This window comes from Nicotiana tomentosiformis, chromosome 6 (genome assembly GCF_000390325.3).
Source record: "Nicotiana tomentosiformis chromosome 6, ASM39032v3, whole genome shotgun sequence".
Lineage (NCBI taxonomy): Eukaryota > Viridiplantae > Streptophyta > Magnoliopsida > Solanales > Solanaceae > Nicotiana > Nicotiana tomentosiformis.
Genome location: NC_090817.1, coordinates 51,520,794 through 51,546,360, shown reverse-complemented (window position 1 = coordinate 51,546,360; position 25,567 = coordinate 51,520,794). Strand labels below are relative to the sequence as shown.

The 25,567-nt window shown below is 39.5% G+C and overlaps 1 protein-coding gene across 1 annotated transcript; it reads left to right on the top strand.

The window, feature by feature from the left end:
* The first annotated feature begins 12,552 nt into the window (after positions 1 to 12,552).
* LOC104107682 (uncharacterized) lies at positions 12,553 to 24,474 on the top strand. Its single transcript, XM_009616542.4, has 5 exons — positions 12,553 to 12,749; positions 12,834 to 13,209; positions 15,979 to 16,175; positions 18,128 to 18,482; positions 23,450 to 24,474. The coding sequence occupies exons 1-5, from the start codon at positions 12,640 to 12,642 to the stop codon at positions 24,119 to 24,121; spliced, it is 1,710 nt and encodes a 569-aa protein (XP_009614837.1). The 5' UTR covers positions 12,553 to 12,639; the 3' UTR covers positions 24,122 to 24,474.
* Positions 24,475 to 25,567: the final 1,093 nt, after the last annotated feature.

Here is a 25,567-nt window from a genome sequence, read left to right as displayed (position 1 = left end):
CATGAACTTTCAACTGCCAAGACACGTAGGCAATCACCCTACCATCTCGCATTAACACCGCGTCAAGCCCAATATGCGATGCATCACAATACACAGTGTAAGACCCCGAACCCGTAAGCAACACCAATACTGGGGTTGTAGTCAATGCAGTCTTAAGCTTTTGAAAGCTCACCTCACACTCGTCGGACCATCTAAAAGATGCACCCTTATGAGTCAATCTAGTCAAAGATGCAGTAATAGATGAGAAACCCTCTACGAAACGGTGATAATATTCGGCCAACCCAAGGAAGATCTGAATCTCAGTAGTTGACCAAATCAAGCCAGAACTCATACTTTGAGAATTTTGCATATAACTTCTTCTCTCCCAAGGTCTAGAGCATGATCCTCAAATATTTCTCATGATCCTCCCGGCTGGGAGAACACACCAAGATGTCGTCAATAAACATGATGATAAAAGAATCGAGATATGATTAGAATACATTGTTCATGAAGTGCATAAATGTTATTGCGGCATTGGTCAGCCCAAATGACATCACTAGAAACTCGTAGTGACCATACCTAGTCCTGAAAGCAGTTTTCGGAATATCCGGATCTCGAGTCTTTAGCTGATGATACCCTGATCTCAAATCAATCTTCGAAAATACTCTAGCACCCTGAAGCTGATCAAACAAGTCATCAATGTGGGGTAATGGGTACATGTTCTTCACTGTAACCTTGTTCAACTGCCTGTAGTCAATGCAAATCCACATAGTACCATCATTCTTCTTCACAAACAGAACCAGAGCACCCCCAAGGTGAAACACTCGGCCAGATGAAACCCTTATCAAGAAATTCCTGAATCTGTTCCTTTAACTCCTTCAACTCCACTGGGGCCATACGATATGGTGGAATAGAAATGGGCTGAGTGCCCGGCACCAGGTCAATACCAAAATTGATATACCTATCGGGAGGCATGCCCGGTAGGTCTTTTGGGAACATATCTGGGAAATCTCTCATTACTGGAACTGACTCAACGGTAGGAATGTTAGCACTGACATCCCTCACAAAGGCTAGATATGTTTAACACCCCTTCTCAATCATTCGATATACCTTAAGGAAGGACACAACCCTGCTAGGAATATAATCTAATGTACCCCTCAATTCCAACTGCGGCAATCCTGGCATAACCAGTGTCATAGTCTTGGTGTGACAATCCAGAATAGCATGATAGGTCGACAACCAATACATGCCTAAGATCACGTCAAAGTCCACCATACTTAACAACAATAGGTCAACTTTGGTCTCATAACCATTAATAACAACTAAACACAACCGATAAACACGGTCCACAATAATAGAATTTTCCACCGGCGTGGACACATATACAGGAGCACTCAAAGAATCATGAGATATATCCAAATATGGAGCAAAGTAAGATGACACATATGAATAAGTGTATTCCGGATCAAATAAGACTGATGCATCCCTATGACATACCGGAACCATACATGTGATAACAGCATCCAATGCAACCACCTCCGTTTTACTAGGAAAAGCAAAACGAACCTGGCCTTCCCCTCTAGGGCGACCTCTACCCGCCTGACCTCCATCCCTAGCTGGCGGTGCAGGTGGAGCAACAACTGGAGCAGAAACCATGGCATGCGAACCCTGTGGACCCTGTGGAATCCGTGGACCCTGTGGAATCCGTGGATCCTGTGTAGTGTGTGGAGGTGCACCACCCTTCCTGAGTCTGGGACAGTCCCTCACCATATGTTTGGTATCACCACACTCAAAGCAAGCTCTCAATGGGCGTGTCTGCTGACACTGACTCTGGCTTGGTCGGCTAGAATGAACGCTGAAGGTACCCCGTGTAGGAGGTGCACTAGACAGTGGCTGAGCAAAATGGGCAACCTGCTAACTCGAAGTAGCCGGAGCACCACTAGAATCTCGAAGTGATGAATAAACTGGCCCACTCACATATCACCTACCATGTCGGGCTGAAACTACAGCGTGGCCACCATTAAATCCTTCAGTACCTTGAGGCCTCTTGGCCTCCCTATCCTCTCTCTCTCAGCCCCGCATACCCTCCAGCCTCCGGGCGATCTTTACCACCTACTGAAACGGAGTATCCATCTCCAACTCTCGAGCCATGCTAAATCAAAGACCATAACTGATCCTCTCGATGAATATGCAGACTCGCTCTCTGACTGTAGAAACCAAGGCAGGTGCATGTCGGGACAACTCACTGAATCTGATAGTATACTCTGTCACTAACATAGTCCATTGGCGCAACTGCTCAAACTTCGTGCGCCATACATCTCGAAGGGTCTAGAGAACAAACTCTCTCAAGAACATCTCTGAAAACTGAGCCCAAGTGAGTGGGGCTGCATCAGCTGACGTACCATCCTCGTAAGCCTGCCACCACCGGTATGCTGCTCCTAACAACAGAAATATAGTAAAAGCAACTCTGCGCACCTCCATAATACCCATGGTGCGGAGAATGCAATGGCACTTCTCTAGAAAACCTCGCGCATCCTTGGTAGTTGTGCCACTGAAAGTAGGAGGATCATACTTCTTGAACCTCTCAAGTCTCCTCTACTCCTCCTCAGATGCCTCTAGCCTGACCTCGGGCTGAACCGGAACAATGGGATGTACTAGCATGACACCGAGGACCTGATCAATGTGGGCCCGCTGCTCTGAAATACAGACCGCGAGAGTCTGAGCTCCTCCCCAACTTAAGTTGTACCTAGTGCAAGGGGAATCATTCCCGCCTGAGCTAGAGTGTCGAACATGCTCAAAACTTGTGTTAGGGTCTCCTGAAGTCCAAGGGTAGTAACAAGCATCTCAGGTGCCTGGCCCCCAACTAGAGCTACTTGTGGCTCTTTGGTCGCAGATCAGGCAGGTGCTTTGGCTGCAGCACGTGCCCCTCCTTAGCCTCTGCCCAGGCCCCGGCCTAGCGCAGCTCTAGCAGGGGCACGAGTGTTTGATCATCTGAACCAGCAATGCGTGTCCTCACCATCTGGGAGATAATAGAAAGACAAAGTCTCAGATTTCGAAATCAAAAAGTTCGCTCGATAAGGAATCAAAGAAGTTGAATTTTCTAACAGTTCCATAGCCTCTAAATGATAAGTGCAGACGTCTCCATACCGATAAGCAAGACTCTACTAAACTTGCTTATAACTCGAAACGCCTATGAACTTACAGCTCTGATATCAACTTATCACGACCCCAATTTCCCACCTTAGGATGTTGTGATGACACCTAGACTCTAAGGCTAGGTAAGCCTACCATTCATTGATAGCTTAACAGAAATAAAACAAAAACTAAGATGATAATATAAATCGATAAAACTCATAATAACTCCAAAACAGAACATCAGTAACAAAATTCCCAAAATCGGTAGAACTGAGTCATAAGCTCTACAGAATGTTTTAAAATCTCTAATACAACATTGTCTAATAATAGGATAAACAGTAACGAGAAAATAACAAAAGGTGACTCTAAGGCCTGCGGGCGTCGAGTAGGTATACTTTGAAGTCTACGAAAATAATTGATCGATCACTAGCGTCTGACACGAGCAGATGTACCTGAATCTGCACAAAAATATGCAGAAGCATAGCATGAGTACACCACAACGGTACCTAGTAAGTATTAAGCCTAACCTCGGTAGAGTAGTGATGAGGTCATGTCAAGACACCAATAATGTAAGCTAACAATAGAATTTGAGGCAATAAAGACAACAAGAAGTGAACGCATGAATAGAACAACAAGTAATCAAATACGAAAAATTACAAGTAAGACAAATGAAGAACCAACAAGAGCTGTTCAACCAACAAGCCTTTTTAAAATAGAAAGTACAATAAGAATCACAACCGAGGTACCACGCCTCATATTCACATTTTACAATATATCGCCGCGTGAGCTGTACATTTAGATATTTTTGAAGACATTTTTCCCGAAATAGCTACACGCGTTTTAGCCTCCTCATCTCGCCATGGCTTCAACTAATTTCCTTACTAGCAACATGCGCATAAATCACATCTTATGTCGTCACATGCACATCAACCCCTCTCATTATACCGCCGCATGCGCATCAATATCACAACACAATAACATCTCGCACCATATATGCCACTACTTGCCAAAAATCAATAATACCAGTGTTACCATAATATATAGCCCACAGCTCAACCACGATATGAACGAGAATCTCAATAATAACAAAATGAATTGAGGAATACTCAACAAAGAAATATATCTCAATAATCAACAACTTCAACATCAATACGATAATAGCTTTCACAACTTCCATATCAATAATCCAACAAGAAGATATTCCCACGAAATAACAACTTCAAGTACGAGTAATTCAACAATAAGAGAGGTAACAAGACAATAAGAGAGGTAACAACTTCAACTAAAGCACGTAAGGGAAAACATAACAATAAAAGATAGAATAAGTGCTAGTAACGTCAAATAGAGCATATGAGAGTAAATTTAAAAATGAAAGATATAACATGTTATGAAAAATTTGATTAAATGCATGGAAGACGTCTAAAAGTCTAAACTGGTCAAAATGCCACATATAGCCCGTTTACACACTCGTCACCTTGTGTACAGGTCTTCCACATGATACAAATAACACAATCAACTCAAATCCTAAGGGGTAGTCCTTCCTCCCCCCTCCCCCTCCCCAAAGTTAAACAAGATACTTACCTCAACTAGGCCAAATCAACTCTCGAAAATAGCTTTCTCCTAAAATCGCCTCCACACAGCTCAAATCTAATAAAAATGACTTAATATCATCAAACAGTGTAAGGGAAACCAATTACGATAGATAAAACTATGATCTTTACGTAATTCTCCAAAAGTCAACAAAAGTTAATACCAGGCTCACCGGGTAAAAACTCGGGTTCAAGGATAGATTCCTACTACCCATAACCCCATGAGTCTATATATGTGTTTTATTTTCAAATCCGAGTCCAAATCGACTCTCAAAACCCAAATTTTCATTTTTCAAAACTTTGATAGAAATCCCCAAAATTCCTCTTTGATTCTCATAAGTTTGATGTTAAATCTCATATATAATCATGAAATATAGTTGGAATTGATTAGAATCACTTACCCAATGATTATAGATGAAAATCTTCTCTCCAAATCCTACCAAGTCTAGGGTTTTAAAATGAGAGAAGTGAGATGAAATCCCGACTTTTCGACCTTTTGTTCAGTTATAAATATCGCAATTGCGACACTGAGTTTGCAATTGCAAAGAATGCCTCGCAATTGCGGCTACTGACAAGCCCAGGAGATGTCACAATTGCAACACATACTTCGCAATTGCGAAGTTTGCCCTCCTCGCAAATGCGACCCAATTATCGCAAATGCGAACTAACCCACCTAGGCCTAGACATCATAAATGCGAGCCAAGTATCGCAATTGCGATACCTGAGTCCCATCTTTCATGTTTGCAATTGTGATGATGGTGCTCGCAATTGCGACAATTGCAGCACCAGCACACTAGCAACCTGTATTTGAGTCAAAACCTTTTCGAAACACGTCTGAAACTCACCCGAGCCCTCGGGGATCTAAACCAAACATTAACACAAGTCTAAAAATATCATACGAACTCTCTCGCACAATCAAAATACAAAAATAATATCTAAAACTATGAATCGGATATCAAAACGTATGGATTTCAAAGAAAAATTCAAGAACCTCTAGAATTGTAACAAAGCGCCCGAATCCTATCAAATCAACTCCAAATGACACCAAATTTTGCAAACAAGTTATAACTACCAAAACAGACCTATTCCAAGTCCCAAAATCAAATTCCTAACTCGATAGCCAAAAAGTCAACCTATGGTTGAACTTAAGAAACTTCTAAACCTCAAATTGTCAACTTTCGGCAAAACAAGTCAAATCAACCTAGGAACCTCCTAATTCGATTTCGGGCATACGCCTAAGTTCCAAATTACGGTACAAACCTATATGAGCCATCAAAATACCGTTTCAGGGTTATTTTTATAAAAAGGCAAACTTGGTCAACATAATCAACTTAGGCTTCTAAGCCAAGAATCAAAGGGTCAAAATTAACCCAAAACCTTCCCGAAACGAAACTAATAAATTCCTCAAGTTATAAAATCATGAACACATATGTGTGAAGTATCAAAAGGGAAAACGAAGCGCAAATACACAAAATGACCGGCTGGTCATTACAAAATATTACTCCTAAAGGCTCTTTCATATCTCATTTGTTCGTTGTTGACGACCTAACATTGATGCCCAAAGTTAATAAAAAATTTGGCGACACTATTCTGCATTGCTTAAATCTCTTTTGTGATTTGTCTGGCCAAAAAATTAATCATGGTAAATCAAAAATTATTTTTTCAAAAAGCTGTAAAAGGAATCCATCAGAGATATTTCTAACCTTCTTGGGATTAAAAGCAGTGAATTTTTGGGAGATATCTTGGTTTCCCAATTCATACAACTGCCCCTGATCCTAGGGATTTTCACTTCATCTTGGAAACTATGAGGTCTAGATTAGCTGCTTGGAAAATAAACTTTATGTATATTGCTGGTAGAGTAACTCTAGAATCTTCTACCCTTTCTAGCATTCTCAATCATATAATGCAATATATTGTGCTGCCCATAAAAATATTAAAGGACATTGACAAAATTCAAAGAGACTTCATTTGGGGAGATGCTAAGAATAAAAAGAAGCTCCATTTTCTAAATTGGAACACTCTTACGAGAGATAAGGCTAATGGAGGTTGAGGTCTAAGAAAAGCCAAGTCCAAAAATTATGCGCTTCTAAACTCTCTTGCATGACGCTTATTTAACAAGCCAAATGCTCTTTGGTTTACTGTTCTTATTAATAAATATGTTGCTAGCAAATATTCTCATCGCTCTTTTGTTTGGACCAGATTTTTAAAGGGATATTATATTAAGGGTTTGTTTTGGTTAGTACACAAACACTCCACTTTCAATATATGGGACATACAGTGAATCCAAAAGGAACCAAGCCTTAGAAACTGCATTGTAGGTCCTCTAACACATTAAGAAAGTTTCCTCAATATTTTTGATATTCATGCTGGAAATCAATGTGACCTAACTGGGATATCCTTCTCCCTCCCCAGTTATAGTTAATAAGATTAGGTCTATCATTTTTACTATTCACAAATATGTTGATACACCTATCTAGGACCTCAACAATAATGGACTCTTTACCACAAATTCTAGTTATAGTTTATTTGAGGCTCACGAAGACTCCAAAAAGGACTTTAAATGTACTTGAAAATTACATTGTCCTAATAAGATTAAATTTCTCTTATGGAAATGCTATCACGACAGACTCCCTTGAAGGGCTTTCCTTATCCACATAGGCATGAACATAGATGCCATATGTACAATTTGTAGGAGGGAGTAGGAAATTATCATGCATTTCTTTGTGAACTGTGCTATTACAATTTATTTTTGTAGTAGCTTAGGTATAAATAGTTCCTCCCCTGTGATACTAATTTCCAATTCACATTGGCTAATTGCACTTCGAGATATCAACCCTTCATTGCATAACTCTATCGCCTGGGGCGATATTCCATTTGTTATCTGGAACTTCTGGAACAATAGAAACAAAAATAATGAGAATAATACTAACATTAGTTTCTCCATCATTCATGTACTACGATAGGTTGTAGAATACAATCTCCTTACGACTCGAGAGAGTAATTTAAATAGAGTTATTCCAGTTTCAATTGTTTGGAACAACCCCTCTCAGGGTTGGTGTAAACTCAATACTGGTGGTGCTTTCAAAGAAAATATTTTTGGTAGAGGCGCATGAGGTGTTATTAGAAATAGCAATGCTGACCGGGTAGTAGATTTTCCCAAGTGTATTCACACAAATAGCTCAACACATGCTGAACTCCTAGCCCTTGAACAAGGGCTTCAACTGGCCCTTCAGTTAAATATCTAGCAACTGGAAGTGGAATCAGACTCAACTGAGGTAATTACTTACCTATATCAAGGATACCCAACTTATGACTCTATTATATATAATTAAAGGTGGTTGATATTTGTTACATCCCGTACTTTTGAACGTTGGATTGGTCGTAAGATAATTGACATCAGTTCAAGGACAAAATTATTTTGAGGTTATAAGTATTATGCTATTTCAAACAATTGATAAGTAAATTCGTGAAGGTGAGAGTGTAAGCGAATCGAAGAAAATGAGTTTCGTCGAAGTTTGACATTTTGAGATAAAATATGGTCCAAGTTATAATATCCCGTATTTATGGACTAGTGCCATACAAGGTACCACATGACCATGATAGTAAGGTGTATAAAGTGTGTTAAAAGTGATTAGTATTTTAAGTAATTTGAGATAATTTTTAATTATTGGTTTAATGGAAGATTAGCAAGATAATTAGGAATTTGTGGATAAGCCTAAAAGGCCTCCCAACGTGGCAGCAAGTGATCTTCTTAATCAAGTCAAATAAATGACTCTTTGGTTTATGCACTAGGTGGGATGATTAGGAGATTTTAGGCAAAATTCATTCTTAACAAGTGGGGCCCACAACCCCACAAAGATAAGATATCTCCCTACATCATTAAAATGGGAGGTTATGGTTGCTAAGTAATAGAGGAAAAGCTTCAACAAAAATTCATACGGGATTCCATTATGTAACAACAACGTGAGATGCGATTTTACGAGAACACGGTATAATCTTTCTCAAGAACATCATACGGATTTTTCCTACTTCGATCTGCCGTTACGTGTATTTCGCAAAAGACGTGGGTTAGTGGAATTGTTAAGAGAATCGGCTCAGGTATGTGAAGGCTATCCCTTCTTTCCTTTTGGCATGATCCATGCGATACAAACGAAACGAGTATATGCACAACTTTCATAAATGCATCTATTCATAGAAGCACTAGGGGTGCCTATGTTCTTGATTCCCCATGTATCTTATTATTATATCTTATGTTCATGGGTCTCAGAAAAATACGTAGTTGATAAAGTTTATCCGAAGGCATATTGATCTTATGACATTTCGAGAAATCTTATTAACGTACTTCTTATGCATTTCATTCATTTATATATATACATTGACCCATGACCAAATGACGTTATATACGCGTATATTATATGTATATGGGATATGGAAAAAGGTTATGGCGTTATATACGCACCACCACCTGATCAGCTGGTATATGTTGATGATTTTTCCCATAGTGGCCGAGATGATATGATGGGATGCCCTCAGAGGCTTGATGATGTTATGTACGTATATACCTATGCATAATATGATATTTATACGCATATGCACGACATTATAAATATTAAACGATTCACAGAGCTATTCAGACTTACATGTTGAGTCTTTTACTCTATGTTTCTCTCATGTCTTTTATTTACTGACTTTCATTCCTTACATACTCGGTACATTATTTGTACTGACGTCCCTTTTGCATGGGGACGCTGTGTTTCATGCCCGCAGATCCCGATAGACAGGTTGAGAGTCCTCCAAGTAGGCTATCATCTCAACGGAAGGTGTTGGTGCGCTCCATTTGCTCTGGAGTTGCTTATTTGGTCAGTATGTCAGAGGCCTTGACGACCCATATGTATTCATGTTTTAAAAACAATGGTTCATTGATACAATGTTTCCCACTTATAGTTATACATTACAAATTGTGGCAATGTTGGCCCATGATGGTTACAGAAAGAATGGGTTTAGCCAACTCGACCTATGCATGTTCTAGTTTTGATCAAACGATCATGAGTTATAGAGTGGTTCGCCCGTGCCAGTAGGGCACCGGGTGCTAGTCACGCCCCCTCCCCCCAGGTTTGGGTCGTGATAGAGTGGTATCAGAGCATGTCGTGTCCTAGGGAGTCTACAAAGCCATGCCTAGTTGAGTCTCACTTATGTGTGTGTTGCGCGCCATATTTATAATTGAGAGGCTATAGGGTATTTAGAAAATGTTACCCTTATTTTATTTCTAGATCGTGCCATAGAGTTGAGTCTTAAGAAGTCAGTATGAAGCTTCCCCTGATTTTTGTATGCACCAAAGTTGAAAGTATCACAGTAAAGGTTTAAGCATGGATGTAATTTCCACCTATGTATAAGAGAGGTTATGAAAATGATAGAAGATACGATGCGAGATTGAAAGGTAAGTAAGGTAAATGTGAAGAAGATACGAGATACTCAAGTACAAAAGGTTGTGAATAATCCAGACTTCAGATAGAGGTTGGATTTTAGTTTAGTTTATAGAGGAGACCCTAGCAAAAATTTTGTAAATATCTAAGAGTTAACATTCGAGGACGAATGTTTCTAGAGGGGGGAAGGATGTTACATCCGGTACTTTTTAGCGTTGGATTTGTCGTAAGATAATTGACATCAGTTCAAGGATAAGATTATTTTGAAGTTATAAGTATTATGCTATTTCAAACAATTGATAAGTAAATTCGTGAATGTGAGAGGGTAAGCGAATCGAAGAAAATGAGTTTCGTCGAAGTTTGACATTTTGAGATAAAATATGGTCCAAGCTATAATACCTCGTATTTATGGACTAGTGTCATACAAGGTACCACATGACTATGATAGTAAGGTGTATAAAGTGTGTTAAAAGTGATTAGTATTTTAAGTAATTTGAGATATTTTTTAATTATGTGAATAATTAGTTAATTATTAGTTTAATAGGAGATTAGCAAGATAATTAAGAATTTGTGGATAAGCCTAAAAGGTCTCCCAACGTGGCATCAAGTGATCTTCTTAATCAAGTCAAATAAGTGACTCTTTGGTTTATGCACTAGGTGGCATGATTAGGAGATTTTGGGCAAAATTCATTCTTATCAAGTGGGCCCCACAACCCACAAAGATAATATATCTCCCTACATCATTAAAACGGGAGGTTATGGTTGCTAAGTAATGGAGGAAAAGCTTCAACAAAAATTCATACGAGATTCCATAATGTAACAGCAGCGTGAGATGCGATTTTACGAGAACACGGTATAATCTTTCTCAAGAACATCATACGGATTTTTCCTACTTCGATCCACCGTTACGTGTATTTCGCAAAAGACGTGGGTTAGTAGAATTGTTAAGAGAATCGGCTCAGGTATGTTAAGGCTATCCCTTCTTTCCTTTTGGCATGATCAATGCGATACAAACGAAACGAGTATATGCACAACTTTCATAAATGCCTCTATTCATAGAAGCACTAGGGGTGCCTATGTTCTTGATTCCCCATGTGTCTTATTATTATATCTTATGTTCATGGGTCTCAGAAAAATACGTAGTTGATAAAGTTTATCCGCAGGCATAATGATCTTATGACATTCCGAGAAATTTTATTAACATACTTCTTATGCGTTTCATTCATTTATACATGTACATTGACCCATGACCATATGTCGTTATATACGCGTATATTATATGTATATGGGATCTGAGAAAAGGTTACGGCGTTATATACGCATCACCACCTGATCAGCTGGTATATGTTGATGATTTTGCCCACAGTGACCGAGATGATATGATGGGATGCCCTCAGAGGCTTGATGATATTATGTACGTATATACCTATGCATGATATGATATTTATATGCATATGCACGACATTATAAATATTAAATGATTCACAGAGCTATTCAGACTTACATGTTGAGTCTTTTACTCCATATTTCTCTCATGTCTTTTATTTACTGATTTTCATTCCTTACATACTCGGTACATTATTTGTACTGACGTCCCTTTTGCCTGGGGTCGCTGCGTTTCATGCCCGCAGGTCCCGATAGACAGGTTGAGAGTCCTCTAAGTAGGCTATCAGCTCAACGGAAGGTGTCGGTGTGCTCCATTTGCTCCGGAGTTGCTTATTTGGTCAGTATGATTTGGACATGTATTGATTTGTATGGCGGGGCCCGGTCCTGACCTTTATGGTATTTATCTACTCTTAGAGGCGTGTAGACAGATGTCATGTATATGAATACTTGTATGGCCTTGTCGACCTATGTTTTGAGTACATAAAGGATCGTGCCGGCCTTATAGGCCCGTATGTCATATGTCGAGTATTTCCTCATATTTTATTCTAGTTATCTCACGACAGACTTTCCGGCTCATTTACCTATGATAGTATGATATGAAATATACGTTACGTTGGTACTCGGTAGAATAAGGTATCGGATGCCCGTCGCAGCCCATTGATTTGGGTCGCGACAATATCGAAAATGGAGAGGGTTGCAATGATGCCCAACTTCCATGAAGCAAATGAAGTGGCCCATATTTTAGTAACGGAAGCTACCAAGCAGTCCAATATAAATAAAATCACTCGTTTTGTACTACCACCACATTTTATCCTGGCAAGGATGGTGACACATAAAAAAGGTGTTTTATTGATTAAATTTATGTCACAAGATGTATGTAGGCCTTTAGCCAAACTTGGCAATTTGAATGGCCTTCGTGGCATTAAGTGTCTTCTGTAATGATCAAGGGGATATCACATCCCTCGAACCTGACTAGTTCATTTTAAATAAATGTCTTTGTTTTAAAAAATAAATAAAATGAAACAATGTGAAGTGTAGGAGTTAATTGTAATAAAAAGCACTCTCTAAGGACCACTAACAACTTCCAATAAAACAATTGAGGCTTTACCGGAAATGTTCTTAACTTTATGGGTCTTACAAGATCTTTTGCCGGTCCTCTTTCAAAAATATCCTCGTCTGCTTACTATCCCTACCTTCGGCCTCCGCTCTCCGCCGCTGCTGTAGCAATGACAACCAGGTATGCCACCGCCGAAATATTCACACATTATTTCTCCTCTTTCTCTCTGAATTATCGTTTGAATGTAATGTGTTTTTGCGGTAGGAAACTGAGAGCATTCAAGAAATGGATGAAGTCGCTAGGCGTAGATTGTAGCGACGCGCTTGACCTGGTAGTGACGGCGAACTCCTCGGAAGTGTCCGTAAGAGCGTTGTGCGATCTCCACGAAGGCGATGTGGTGGCGAGGATTCCGAAGGACAGTTGCTTGACGATTAAGACTTCTGGTGCGCGGCAAATTATCGAGGAAGCGGAGCTCGACGGCTACTTAGGTCTAGCAGTTGCGGTCATGTATGAGCGAAGCCTGGGTCCGCTATCTCCTTGGTTTGGTTATTTGCAACTGCTTCCTTATTCTGAACCTATCCCCCTGCTCTGGTCCCTATCTGAAATCCACTCTCTTCTCGCCGGAACTGAGCTCCACAAGGTTACCTCAATTTTCCACTCTCTCTCCTTTTCTTATTTCTATTAGAATATACCGCGTTTGAATTTTGATGCAAATATCTATACAGAAGGAAGCATAGTTAACCATACAAGGGAAGAACTCAGCTCCAAAGTTCTTGCTTCTTCTCAAGAGTATAGCCTGGCTATTATGCTACTATAGAGAATTTCCTAGCAATTTTATCCGAGAAGCTTGCATGTTTATTCTATAATCATTTTTAGTGTAGACGACTTTGTAGGTCGAGTTCTACTCTGGTTGAAAGTACTTTATTGGGACTTGTTAAAGAAATATCCTAGGATTTTCTATTTAGTTTTGTCAAGATATTTTGTGGCAACTTGTTTGCAAGATGAAGTAAGTTGACTTGTAATTTCATGGAAAAATAAATTGTACAACTTTGAGTGAGTTGGCATGAAACTCAGTGGCGGAGGGAGAGTGTGATTACTCTGTTCAACTAAACTCAATGTTTCGGCATGGATCATAAATATGTATGTAAAAGATCACTAAAATTTTGACAAATATTATACTTTGAACTTAAAATTTCAAAAGTGTAATGGGTTCAGTAGCAATAACCTGAAGAGGATACACATTGATACCCAAAAACACGAAATTAGAACAATACAACTAAGAACAAGATAGGGAGAAAGTGATAACAACTTTGAGTGAGTTGGCATGAAACTCAGTGGCGGAGGGAGAGTGTGATTACTCTGTTCAACTAAACTCAATGTTTCGGCATGGATCATAAATATGTATGTAAAAGATCACTAAAATTTTGACAAATATTATACTTTGAACTTAAAATTTCAAAAGTGTAATGGGTTTAGTAGCAATAACCTGAAGAGGATACACATTGATACCCAAAAACACGAAATTAGAACAATACAACTAAGAACAAGATAGGGAGAAAGTGATAACAAGCAATTCCAAGGAAGAAAGGATAATTCTAATAATTAAAATAGCATTTAACTCTACAAAATAATCCAAGGAAGAAGAAAAAAAGCTCATACTAGGAATTCAGACATAAATGAATTCAACAGAGGTTCAAACTAAAGAGATAGAAGGGTTTAATCCCTAAACACGAAGTAAATCTAACTAATAAGTGTTTAATCTCTACAATTCATCCAAAGCTAACTAAGGCAAATGACCTAAGACATAGCTATTTATAGTAACTGCTAATGCCTATTACAGAAATGGCCATAATGGCCTTAATTGCAATTGTAGAATCTGACCGCCTGAAATAGTGCATCGTGATCGCGATAAAAGCCTCGCGATCGCGCTTTATTGTGTGATGATCTTATCAGCAAAGGCGGACTCTATCTTTGTGAACGCAGGCCATTGCTTCCAGGTGTCCCACCGCGATAGCGCCTGCTGTAGCACGATAACGGCCAGTGCCCTGTAGCAGCATCTTTGTGATCACGGCTTAGTCCACGTAATGGCGGTTCAGTAGATCCTTTACAACTTTGCGAAATTGACAAGAAACATTGCAATCACGATATGTCACATGACAGCCCAGAAACTACATCCTTTAGCTGGATTTCTAACTTGATCTTGGACCTTTTGAAACCTCCATGTCCTTGATATCTACATATATGGTCTCATGCTTTACGTGCTAGGCCGGAATGTATCATCTTCATTTGAAGATGAACTCTTCAAATTTAAATTTTAGATCCGCTTCTGATGCAATTTAGTTACAACTTGGTGTCAGGTGGCTTTCAATTTGATTGCAACTTGGGGCAGTTGGCGTGCAATTTGATTACAACTCGGAGTGAGTTGCCCACTTGGTGTTGGTGAAAGAATCAACTCAATAAATAGACAGCTGTACCCTTCCTGTGGAGAGTTAACGATAAAGAAAAACAAAATGATCGCTGTAGAGATGGTAAACCTTAGTGCTAAGATGGCTGACATGTTGACTACCTTCAATACTAGAAGAAAATCCAAGTAGTCTAATCTAATCCATCACGTATTTCCAATAAAGCAGCCTCCAGCTATGTTGCTCGGACTCTACAAAAATGTCGCTGGATGTTGTCGGATCCTCCAAAAGTAGTGCATTTTTGAAAGATCCGCGAGGGTCCGGCAACATTTTTGGAGAGTCCGTGCAACATAGGCCTCCAGCAGGAGCTACAGTGCCCACTCTGAGAACAAGAAGGAACCGAGCACCCCTCCGAATAAATATAACCGAGTCTCTTTTTCATTACTTGCAGCTCAATAATCTTTCTGTGCGGAATCAGGAAACTTACTCCTTTTGAAAATATTATGTTGGGACTTTCTAGGGTGAGATTATTAATGTTTCAATACTTCAGAAAGCAGATTGAAATTTAACTGACTCTTGTGCTCTGTAGGGGTTGAAAATCCTTTTGCAAATATTAGAGTGAGCATTTTTTTTTTTGGTTTACTTGTGCAACACCGAAGAAACTCCAGTAATCATTGATGAAAAGGGTGCTTTTTGTAGAGAATCACATGTTTGTCTAGATCTCTCTACTTTATGTAAAACTGCTTGTATAATTGTGTTTCCCCCCAATAAAGCAATAAAATTATTACTTTTTCAATTAAAAAGGAAAGATTGCTGATGTTGCTACATTGCCTATGTTACTGCTTCTGGTTGGTGAGCTTCAATGTAGAAGAGAGGGAAAGGCTTTTCTGCAATGTATTTGCTGTTTTGCCTACTTTTTAGCTATTTGAAGCTTGATCATTGTATACTAACAGCTTTGGTCTGTTCTTATTTCTATTGTGTGACCATTTCAATGTATTTGTAGGCAGATAGTTAAAGACGACAAGGCACTTATCTACGAGGACTGGAAAGAGTGTATTGAGCCTCTTTTAACTTCAGGTTCTTTACAGCTTAAACCAGAATATTTTGGTGTTGAGGAGTATCTTGCTGCAAAGAGTCTAATTGCCTCACGGTCATTTGAAATAGATGATTACCACGGATTTGGAATGGTTCCCTTGGCGGATCTGTAAGTACACCTTACAGTGACAATATTTTTTGCATCATGTCTTACTGCTTCCTCGACTTTCACCTCCAACCAATATGTTTATTCATGTTAGACATTTATTTTAGATCCTATGCTTTCTAGATGTCTTTAAGTTCTATAAGAGATTTATATGCTTTCTAGTACTGTTATATTTATTTTTATTTTGGATAATAGTTTTTGTTCGTCGGAGGTGTAGGACTATTTCCTAGCTAATGATAGTTGCTGACTCATATCACCTCTCTGCTGTGAGGGGATCATATGTGCATTGTTACTTCATGATGTTGTGCGATGTGATTCCCTAAATTTTCGTTAGTGTTGTTTCATGATAATTATTAAATCTATGGCTCATGTATGCATATGAGCAGTGGAATGTTTTTGAATTTTATTAACCTAACCACCTTGCTCAAAAAGTCGAGATCTATTCAACGTTATCCCATCACTTGCGTCCGGCTCTTATATCCTCAACAATTTTTTCAGCTTTATGTACAGTCATACTCGTATCACTTCATTGTTTCGTAGTTACCTAGTTTTGCTGAATTTTGTTGCTTCTATCGACTATTGCCTTCCTCTTGTCCCATTTCTCTCATTGCAAATTCTACTCCTTCTGTTCCAAAATTTATGCGAACCTATTGACCGGGGACAAAGCTTAAGACACAAATGAAGACTTCTAAAACTTGTCGTCCAAGCCGTAACATTTGTGTGGCTATAGTTCTTTTGAAACTTGTGGTATTAAACATGCCAAAGTTTTTGTTTGGCTATTAAAGCTTCTCATTGAGGGTAGAATTGAAAGTTTAAGTTAATTTGTTTCCAAATGTGGAAATAGGTCATTGTTTTCGGAACAGACTAAAAGGAAATATGTTCACATAAATTGGAACAGAGGGAGTAATAGGTATATATGTTGCTTGTAATACAGTATCTTAGGGCTAGACGATGTGGAACAAACTACTGGACTGGTGAAAATATTAAGTGGACTACCAGAAAGTTGCTTCCTCAAATAGTACCCTTGCTTGTTTGAGAAAACTTTTTATAGATAATTCCAGGGAGCAACTTCATTATAAAGAGCTTTCTTGACTGAGGTTCCAAGTGAAGCAGTACGGAGAATTACACATACTCCAGTCGTAGTCCCCTAGCTTTGAATAAAACCAAAATACTCTTCAATTCAGTATTAACTGCGTACACCCTTAACAACATTATTGTTGTTTCTGGTCAGACTAGTAAGGGTTTTCATTGTGGATCTATTTCAGTAACTTATTACCTTGAGTACATGCAGATCCTCTCGTAATACCTTGAATATTATGTGTTTAGAGCTCGGTAACCCATCAAAAGTTAGCTCTTTAACTATTTGTTGGATCAAGTCTTGCCAAAGTTCCAGGTGTTGTTCAGCTGGAACTTTGGCAAAAAAAATTAGTTGCACGGCGTGGAATGTGGCACCGCTTGCACTTATTTGGGCTATGTGGAGAGAAAGAAAAAGGAGAGCTTTTGAGGGTGTGGAGTTGAATTTTGTAAAGTTGAGGAGTCGTCTTTTGTCCCTTATTTGTTTTTGGTGCACCCAGGATATTCCTTTTTGTATAGAAGATTGGGTGTCATTCGTAGAAAACTATTTCTTTTGTAGGTTAAGTTTTGGGTATACTTCTTGTATACAGGTGATTTCTGTGCCCACATATCAAATATAAAAAATAAAAAAGAAGACTCCAGTGGGGAGAGCATTTGAATGCAGAATGTTTGTTTTCCCTACAACCAATTAGACATATTTCACTTAAGGCAAGTAGCCACCTTTTAAAGCAATTAAATGCTCTCTACTACCTTGCAATTGATGAATACAGCTGATTTCATATTCTTGTACCCGTTGCTATAAAATTATGGTCGTCTTGATTTTGCTTTGGAGGGTTCCTCTGAAATAAGTTCCTCTCACCCTAACAACTTTTAATGTGCAGCTTTAATCACAAGACTGGTGCTGAGGATGTACATTTCACATTGGTATCTTCTCATTCTGAATTGGATAATGATGCTGATCACGGCAAATATGAAAATAATAACAACGGACCAACCAAGAGGAACTCTCATTCAGGAGCTGAATGCTTCAGTGTGAGTGACTTGGAGTCTTCTCATTCTGAATTGGAAGATGATGCTCACAATGATAAGCATGAAAATAGCAACCATGAACCAACCAAAGCTCATTCAAGAAGTGAATCTATTAGCGGGAGTTACTCGGAGTTCTCTTCAGTTTCAGGGGATGATCTTACAGATTTAGAAATGATCATGGTGAAAGAGGTCAAAGCCGGGGCTGAGGTGAGATCTCTTTTATCTGAAATGTTTATTCAAATAATAATTACTCTCACACATATGAACAACTTTTTTATCTTGCTTTAGTCGGTGTTACATAAACCTACTTTGATTTTGTGAATTAGATCCTGACAGTGTTCTGACGGTTCTTTAGCATAATGCTATTCCACAGTGAGACACAAATATACCTGTTAATCATTTAAAGCAACACAGCGAGAGAAAAAACTGAAACTTTCCTTTCCTCTTGAGCATAGGAATAGCTGAAAAGTAGGTGCAATGGAAATACTCCCTCCGTTTCAATTTTTTTTGACTCGGAACGGAGTTTAAGAAAAAAAAAGAAGACTTTTGAAACTTGTGGTTTTAAAAGCTTAAGGGGTAAAAGCTTTGTGGGGCCATGACATTTATGTGGTTATAAAAGCTTTTCATTAAGGGTAAACTGGGTAAAGTTGAATTATTTCTAGTTATAGAAATGTGTCTTTTTTTTGGAACAGACCAATAAGGAAAGTGTGTTATCTAAATTGAAACAGAGGGAGTATCTATTTATGATCTAAAATCTAAGTTGTATTCTCTTGGGGTCGTTTGGTTGGAGGGTTAGGGTAAATAAACTCAGAATAAAATCTCGCAGAAAGTAATACAATATTTGGCTGGCTGGATAAGAAAGAGTAATCCCTGCATAAACTATGGTGTTTGGTTGGATGTATAAGAAATAAATAAAAAATACTTTAAAATAGGTAATCCCTACATAATGTTCCCCGACTTTTATTCAACGCATAACTATTCCTACATTATTATTCTATGTTATAAGAATCCCTCAAGTATTATTCACCACATGAATGATATCATTATAATCCCCACATAACTAGTATGCAAACAAACAATAACAACAACATACCCAGTATTAGCCCACACCGTGGGGTCTTGGGAGTGTAGTGTGTACGCAGACCTTACCCCTATCTTGTGAGGATATAGAGGTTGTTTCCAATAAACCCTCGGCTCAGGATATTATAAATACCACATTAATGAAAATATAGGCAAAACGGGACAGTATCAAAAAGCCATATAAAAGCAAAATAAAACAACAAAACAGTAAAGTGATCAACAATGAAAGAAACCAACGGTTAGTCATAAAAACCTACTACCAACAGAAAACGAGACTGCGTGCCAATACTAATGTTATGAACTCTACACTACCTACTCTATTACCTTAATTCTCGACCTCCAAACCTTCCTATCAAGGGTCATGTCCTCGGTGAGCTCAAGCTGCGCCATGTCTTGCCTAATCACCTCTCCCAACCTCTTCTTTGGCCTGCCTCTACCTCTCCGTAGGCCCTGCAATGTCAAGCTCTCACACCTCCTCACCGGGGCGTCTGTGCTCCTCCTCACATGACCAAACCACCTAAGCCGCTCTTCCCACATCTTGTCCTCAATAGAGGCCACACCCACCTTATCGCGAATAACCTCATTTCTGATCCTATCTAACCTGGTGTGCCCGCACATCCATCTCAATATCCTCATCTCTGCTACCTTCATCTTCTGGACATGAGTAATCTTGACTGGCCAACACTCAGCCCCATACAACATCGTTGGTCTGACCACCACTTTGTAGAACTTACCCTTAAGTTTCGGTGGCACCTTCTTGTCACACAAAACACCGGAAGCGAGTCTCCATTTCATCCATCCCGCCCCAATACGATGTGCGACATCTTCATCAATCTCCCCATCCCCTGAATAATAGACTCGAGGTACTTAAAACTCCCTCTCCTAGGGATGACCTGCGAGTCCAGCCTCACCTCCCCTTCCCCTTCTAGAGTCTCGCCACTGAACTTATACTCCAAGCATTCTGTCTTGATCCCCTTCTAGAGTCTCGCCACTGAACTTACACTCTAAGTATTCTGTCTTGATCCCCTTCTAGAGTCTCGCCACTGAACTTACACTCCAAGTATTTTGTATTGATCCTGCTCAACTTGAAACCTTTAGATTCCAGGGTCTGCCTCCATACCTCTAATTGCGCGTTCACACCGTCTCGCGTCTCGTCAATCAATACAATATCATCTTCAAATAGCATGCACCCCGACACCTCCCCTTGGATGTGGCGCGTCAGTACGTCCATCACCAGAGCAAACAAAAACGGGCTAAGTGCTGACCCCTGATGCAACCCCATCATAACCGGAAAATGGTCCGAGTCCCCACCCACCGTCCTCCCCCCCCCCCACCACCACCACACACCGTCCTCACTCGAGTTTTTGCTCCATCATATATGTCCTTAATCAACCTAACATAAGCAACATGTACACCTCTAGCCTCCAAACATCTCCACAAAACCTCCCTCGGAACTTTATCGTACGCCTTTTCTAAGTCGATGAGCGCCATATGCAAATCCTTTCTTTCCCTATACTGCTCCATCAATCTCCTAACAAGGTGGATGGCTTCTGTAGTCGAACGCCCCAGCATAAACCCAAATTGGTTCTCGGAAATAGTCACACTCCTTCTCACCCTTAGCTCTACCACTCTCTCCAAGATTTTCATAGTATGACTAAGCAGCTTGATACCCCGATAAGTATTGCAATTTTGGATATCACCCTTGTTCTTGTATACAGGAACCATCGTGCTCCACCTCCACTCTTCGGGCATCTTCTTCGTTCTAAAAATAACATTAAATAACCTAGTGAGCCACTCCAAGCCCGCCTTGCCCACACTCTTCCAAAACTCCATCGGGATTTCATCCGGCCCGGTCGCTTTGCCCCTGCTCATCTTACGCATAGCACCCTCAACTTCATCAACTCTAATTCACCTACAATACCCAAAGTCACAACGACTCCCGGAGAGTTCCAAATCACTTAGAACAATGCTCCTGTCCCCCTCGTTCAAGAGATTATGGAAGTAGGTCTGCCATCTCCGACGGATAATCCCCTCATCCAACAAAACTCTACCTTCTTCGTCCTTGATGCACTTCACTTGGTCCAAGTCACACGCCTTCCTTTCTCGCGCCTTGGCTAACCTGAACAACCTCTTATCCCCAACTCGGCCCTCGAGTTCCTTATACAGACGACTAAAAGCTGCACTCTTGGCCGCCGTAACTGCCAGCTTAACCTTTCTTAGCCAACTTATAATGCTCCCTATTCGCCCTCTTCTCCTCCTCGTCTACACTTTCCAATCGTTTCAGATACGCTGCTTTCTTGGTATCCACTTTTCCTTGCACCTCTCCATTCCACCACCAGTCTCCCTTGTGACTACCAGAGTAACCCTTTGAGACCCCTAATACCTTTCTTGCGGCTTCCCTAATGCACTGCGCAGTCATGATCCACTTGGCGCTTGCATCCCCACTACTCCTCCAAGCCCCCATAGTCGCCGGCTTGACCCCCAACTCCTGCGCTTTAGCTTCCGTCAAGGCTCCCCACTTTATCTTATGTTGGCTCTACATCGCCCTCTTCCTCCTCTTCCTCGTGATCTCAAGGTCCATGATCAGGAGCCTATGAAGGGTCGAGAGGTTCTCACTCGGGATGACCTTGCAATCCGTGCAAAGACCTCTATCGGACTTCCTATAGAGTACATAATCAATCTGAGTCTCGGCCACCGAACTCTGGAAGGTGACCAAGTGCTCCCTCTTCTTCGGGAAACTCGAGTTTGCTATCACCAAATCAAATGCTCTAGCAAAGTCTAGCAGAGACGTTCCTCCTTCGTTTCTATCTCCAAAATCAAAGCCACCATGCACATCATCATACCCCCTAGACGTCCCTCCAATGTGGCCGTTGAAATCTCCTCCTATGAAAAGCTTCTCGGTGTGCGGGATACCACGCACCATCTCATCTAAGTCCTCCCAGAAACGCCTCTTGGCTTCCTCATCCAAGCCTGCTTGGGGTGCGTATGCACTGATAATGTTCAAAGTAAAACCTCCAACAACTAGCTTAATAGTCATCAGCATGTCATTCACCCTCCTAACCTCCATCACTAGTTCACGGAGGTCGTTATCAACCAAGATACCTATCCCGTTCCTGCCTCCCACCCTCCCAGAATACCAAAGTTTGAAACTGCCCACATTTCACGCCTTATCTCCTACCCACCTAGTCTCCTGTACACAAGCTATATTAACCTTCCTTTTCTCGAGAATCTTTGCTAGCTCTACAGATTTTCCCGTCAAAGTTCCTATGTTCCAAGACCCCACTCTCAGCCTAGTAGCTCCCTTAGCCCTCTTACCCTCCCCCCTTACCCCCCACACTGACACCCCCGAGGACAAGACCTTACCCTACTATCGTTCACCAAAGCAACTATAATCTATGAGTCACTACGCAAGCACTATCCCGAAAACAAGCGACCAATGATGCAATGAATTACCAAAATATAATCTACCACTAAAGGTCACAAAATAGGTAAAGAAATAAAATAAAGGAACTAACGGGAACTATAATCTACCACTAAAGGTCAGAAAAACAGGTGAAGAAATAAAACAAAGGAACTATAATCTACAACTAAAGGATAGAAAAACAAGTGAAGAAATAAAATAAAGGAACCAAAGGAACTATAATTTACAACTAAAGGATAGAAAAATAGGTGAATGCACTAATTAAGAGTACAAGTAATTAAAAGAACTAAAATCTACCGACCAGAATCCCAAAACAGTTACTATCAAGAAAGTAGACATGCAAATAAACTAATTAAGATAACAAGTAAACAATCAAGAATTAGGCTTAATCTATCCCGAACTAATTGGTTAACAAGAAAAATAGAAAGACTGATTGAAGAATAGGAGGTACCAACTCCCGATTAAAGTAAACAAGAGCGACGACACCTGGATTGTAGACGGACTGCCAAATCGACTAGACCCCGGTATGCAAACAAGATGGCCCCTTATTGTTTAATTGATATGCCTTAACTGGTTTGTGGACAGCTTCCTTATTAATGTTCCTGTGTAGATTCACGTTTCGTATTACTGGTTGATCATTCTCTTGGCTTGGCTTCTTTCTAACTCTTCGTAGGTATTCAATACGTATGGGTCTTTAGGTAATGCTGCTCTGCTACACAGGTATGGGTTTGCAGAGGCTGATAACCAGTATGACATTGTGAACCTAGATCTGGAGCTTGTACTCCACTGGAGTTCATCTCGGTTTTCACATCGCTACAGTCGGAGGAGGTTATCACTGTGGAAAAAATTAGATTATTCTGGATGCATTAGCCAAAACTCCGAGTATTTCGAAATTTCATTTGATGGGGAGCCACAAGTTGAGCTGTTGATTTTGCTATACATAATATTATTGCCAGATGAAGTATATACGGAACTTGATCTTGCAGTGTCTATCACGGGTGATTTTGAAAAATCCATGAGCTTTACATTATCAAAGAAAGGTATTATTTTATTTGGAAATAGTTTAGAGTTAAGCAACAGTATGTTGCTGACAGATGGAGTTTGTGCGGCTCTGTCGGCACTAGCAGATATTCGAGAAAGTTTATATGGTTCAAATTGTCTAGAAGATGATATCAAAGCTTTGAACTGTTGCTGTCTGGTGAAAGAACCTAAGAGATATTACTCATCGGTGCTGCGCATCAGTGAAAGAAGGATCCTTGAAAAGCTAAGGTGTTATGCCTTTGCTAGTGCTGTGATCTGGACAAAGGAGGGAGGTAAAACAAGAAAAAGGGCAAAGACCGTATAATGTTTATCAACTATCCAAGGCTACTATGATTACTGCTAGAGTTGTTCCTCGATGAGAGGTGCAGACCAGACGGAGTTCCACCTTGAATTCCATCACCATACTCCTGGCAACCAAAGTTCCTTAATCGTTTCTTGGGCTTCTTTGTTATCCTTGAAATTGTTCAGCAAGACTCCACTGTGCTTCAAACAAGGAGATCACTCTCTACCACTTACCAGTTTAACATGCAGATTAGTTATATTTGTTCTGGAATTGGCATGAGCTGGCAATGCAATTCCAATGACAGTTGCAGTATTGTGAGTACATTCTCCCTTGTTATGGAATCTATTATTACCCATATCCCAGCATTTATCTTAGTTGTTTTGGTCGGTACAGTAGCTTGCTTAATATAGCTAGGTAGAGTTTTTCTCACTTGATCCTTTTTTAACTACTAGTTTCTATATACGTGCGTTACACGTTGCCAATTATTTATATGAAGTATTTATAAATTAAATTTATTAATAATTATTGTCATTACATTAACATAGTACTTGTGTTCAAAGTGATTAGATATCGTCAGAATCTACTATTAGGAGAGTCAAAGTTTATCTGAGTATGGGCAGTGATTGTTTCTATATTCAAGTGAGTGTTTCTTGTCACTCATTAAAATTTCATGAGTGTATATCAAGTTAACGATAGAAAAGAAAAAGATAGCCAATTTGAAGTCGGCAAATCTCTTTTTCTCTAAAACGCATCATACGTATATTTGTACTTTATGGTTCCGGTTAAAAGAAGCCACTAATCTACAGATGATTTAAATTCTTTAAATATTTTCGTAAGGATCATTATCAAAAGATCTCCACAATATTTCACTTTATATTTTGTCAAAGTTTGCTATAGGTATGTATAAAAAGGAAAATGTTCTTACCTTATTGGAGCCAAAATCTGATTACCTTATGTTTCAAATTAGCCGATGTTATTCTTTGATTGAATTCTGTTCCATCTCCATAGAACTTTTTTGTATGTAAATAAAAAAGTAATAGGATTGCCAGACTTTTCCCAAGGATTTCTAATGTAGATAAAAGGAATAGATTTTTATTAGCGTACGATCGAAATCAAATAGCAAAATCTTCTAGTAATTACCAAAGAAAATAAAAAATAAATAAATATTTGAATTTCATAACTTAAATAAGCTATATATTCTCGAACATATGTATGCACAGCCACATAATAAACACATTAACATTATAAAATCAAAAATCAAGAAAATAATATGCATGAAAAACATGAGAAAAATAACATATAACTTCAAATCTCAGACCAATCCAAAGCTTAATCATACTTCGTTGTCTCTACAGAGTATTAGAAGACAAATAAAGATGAGTGCAAATACAATTCTTCTACAATTGCACCAAGTTATTGGATTTTGTATTGTAAAAATCATGTCCTGTGATTTATTAATTTGTTATT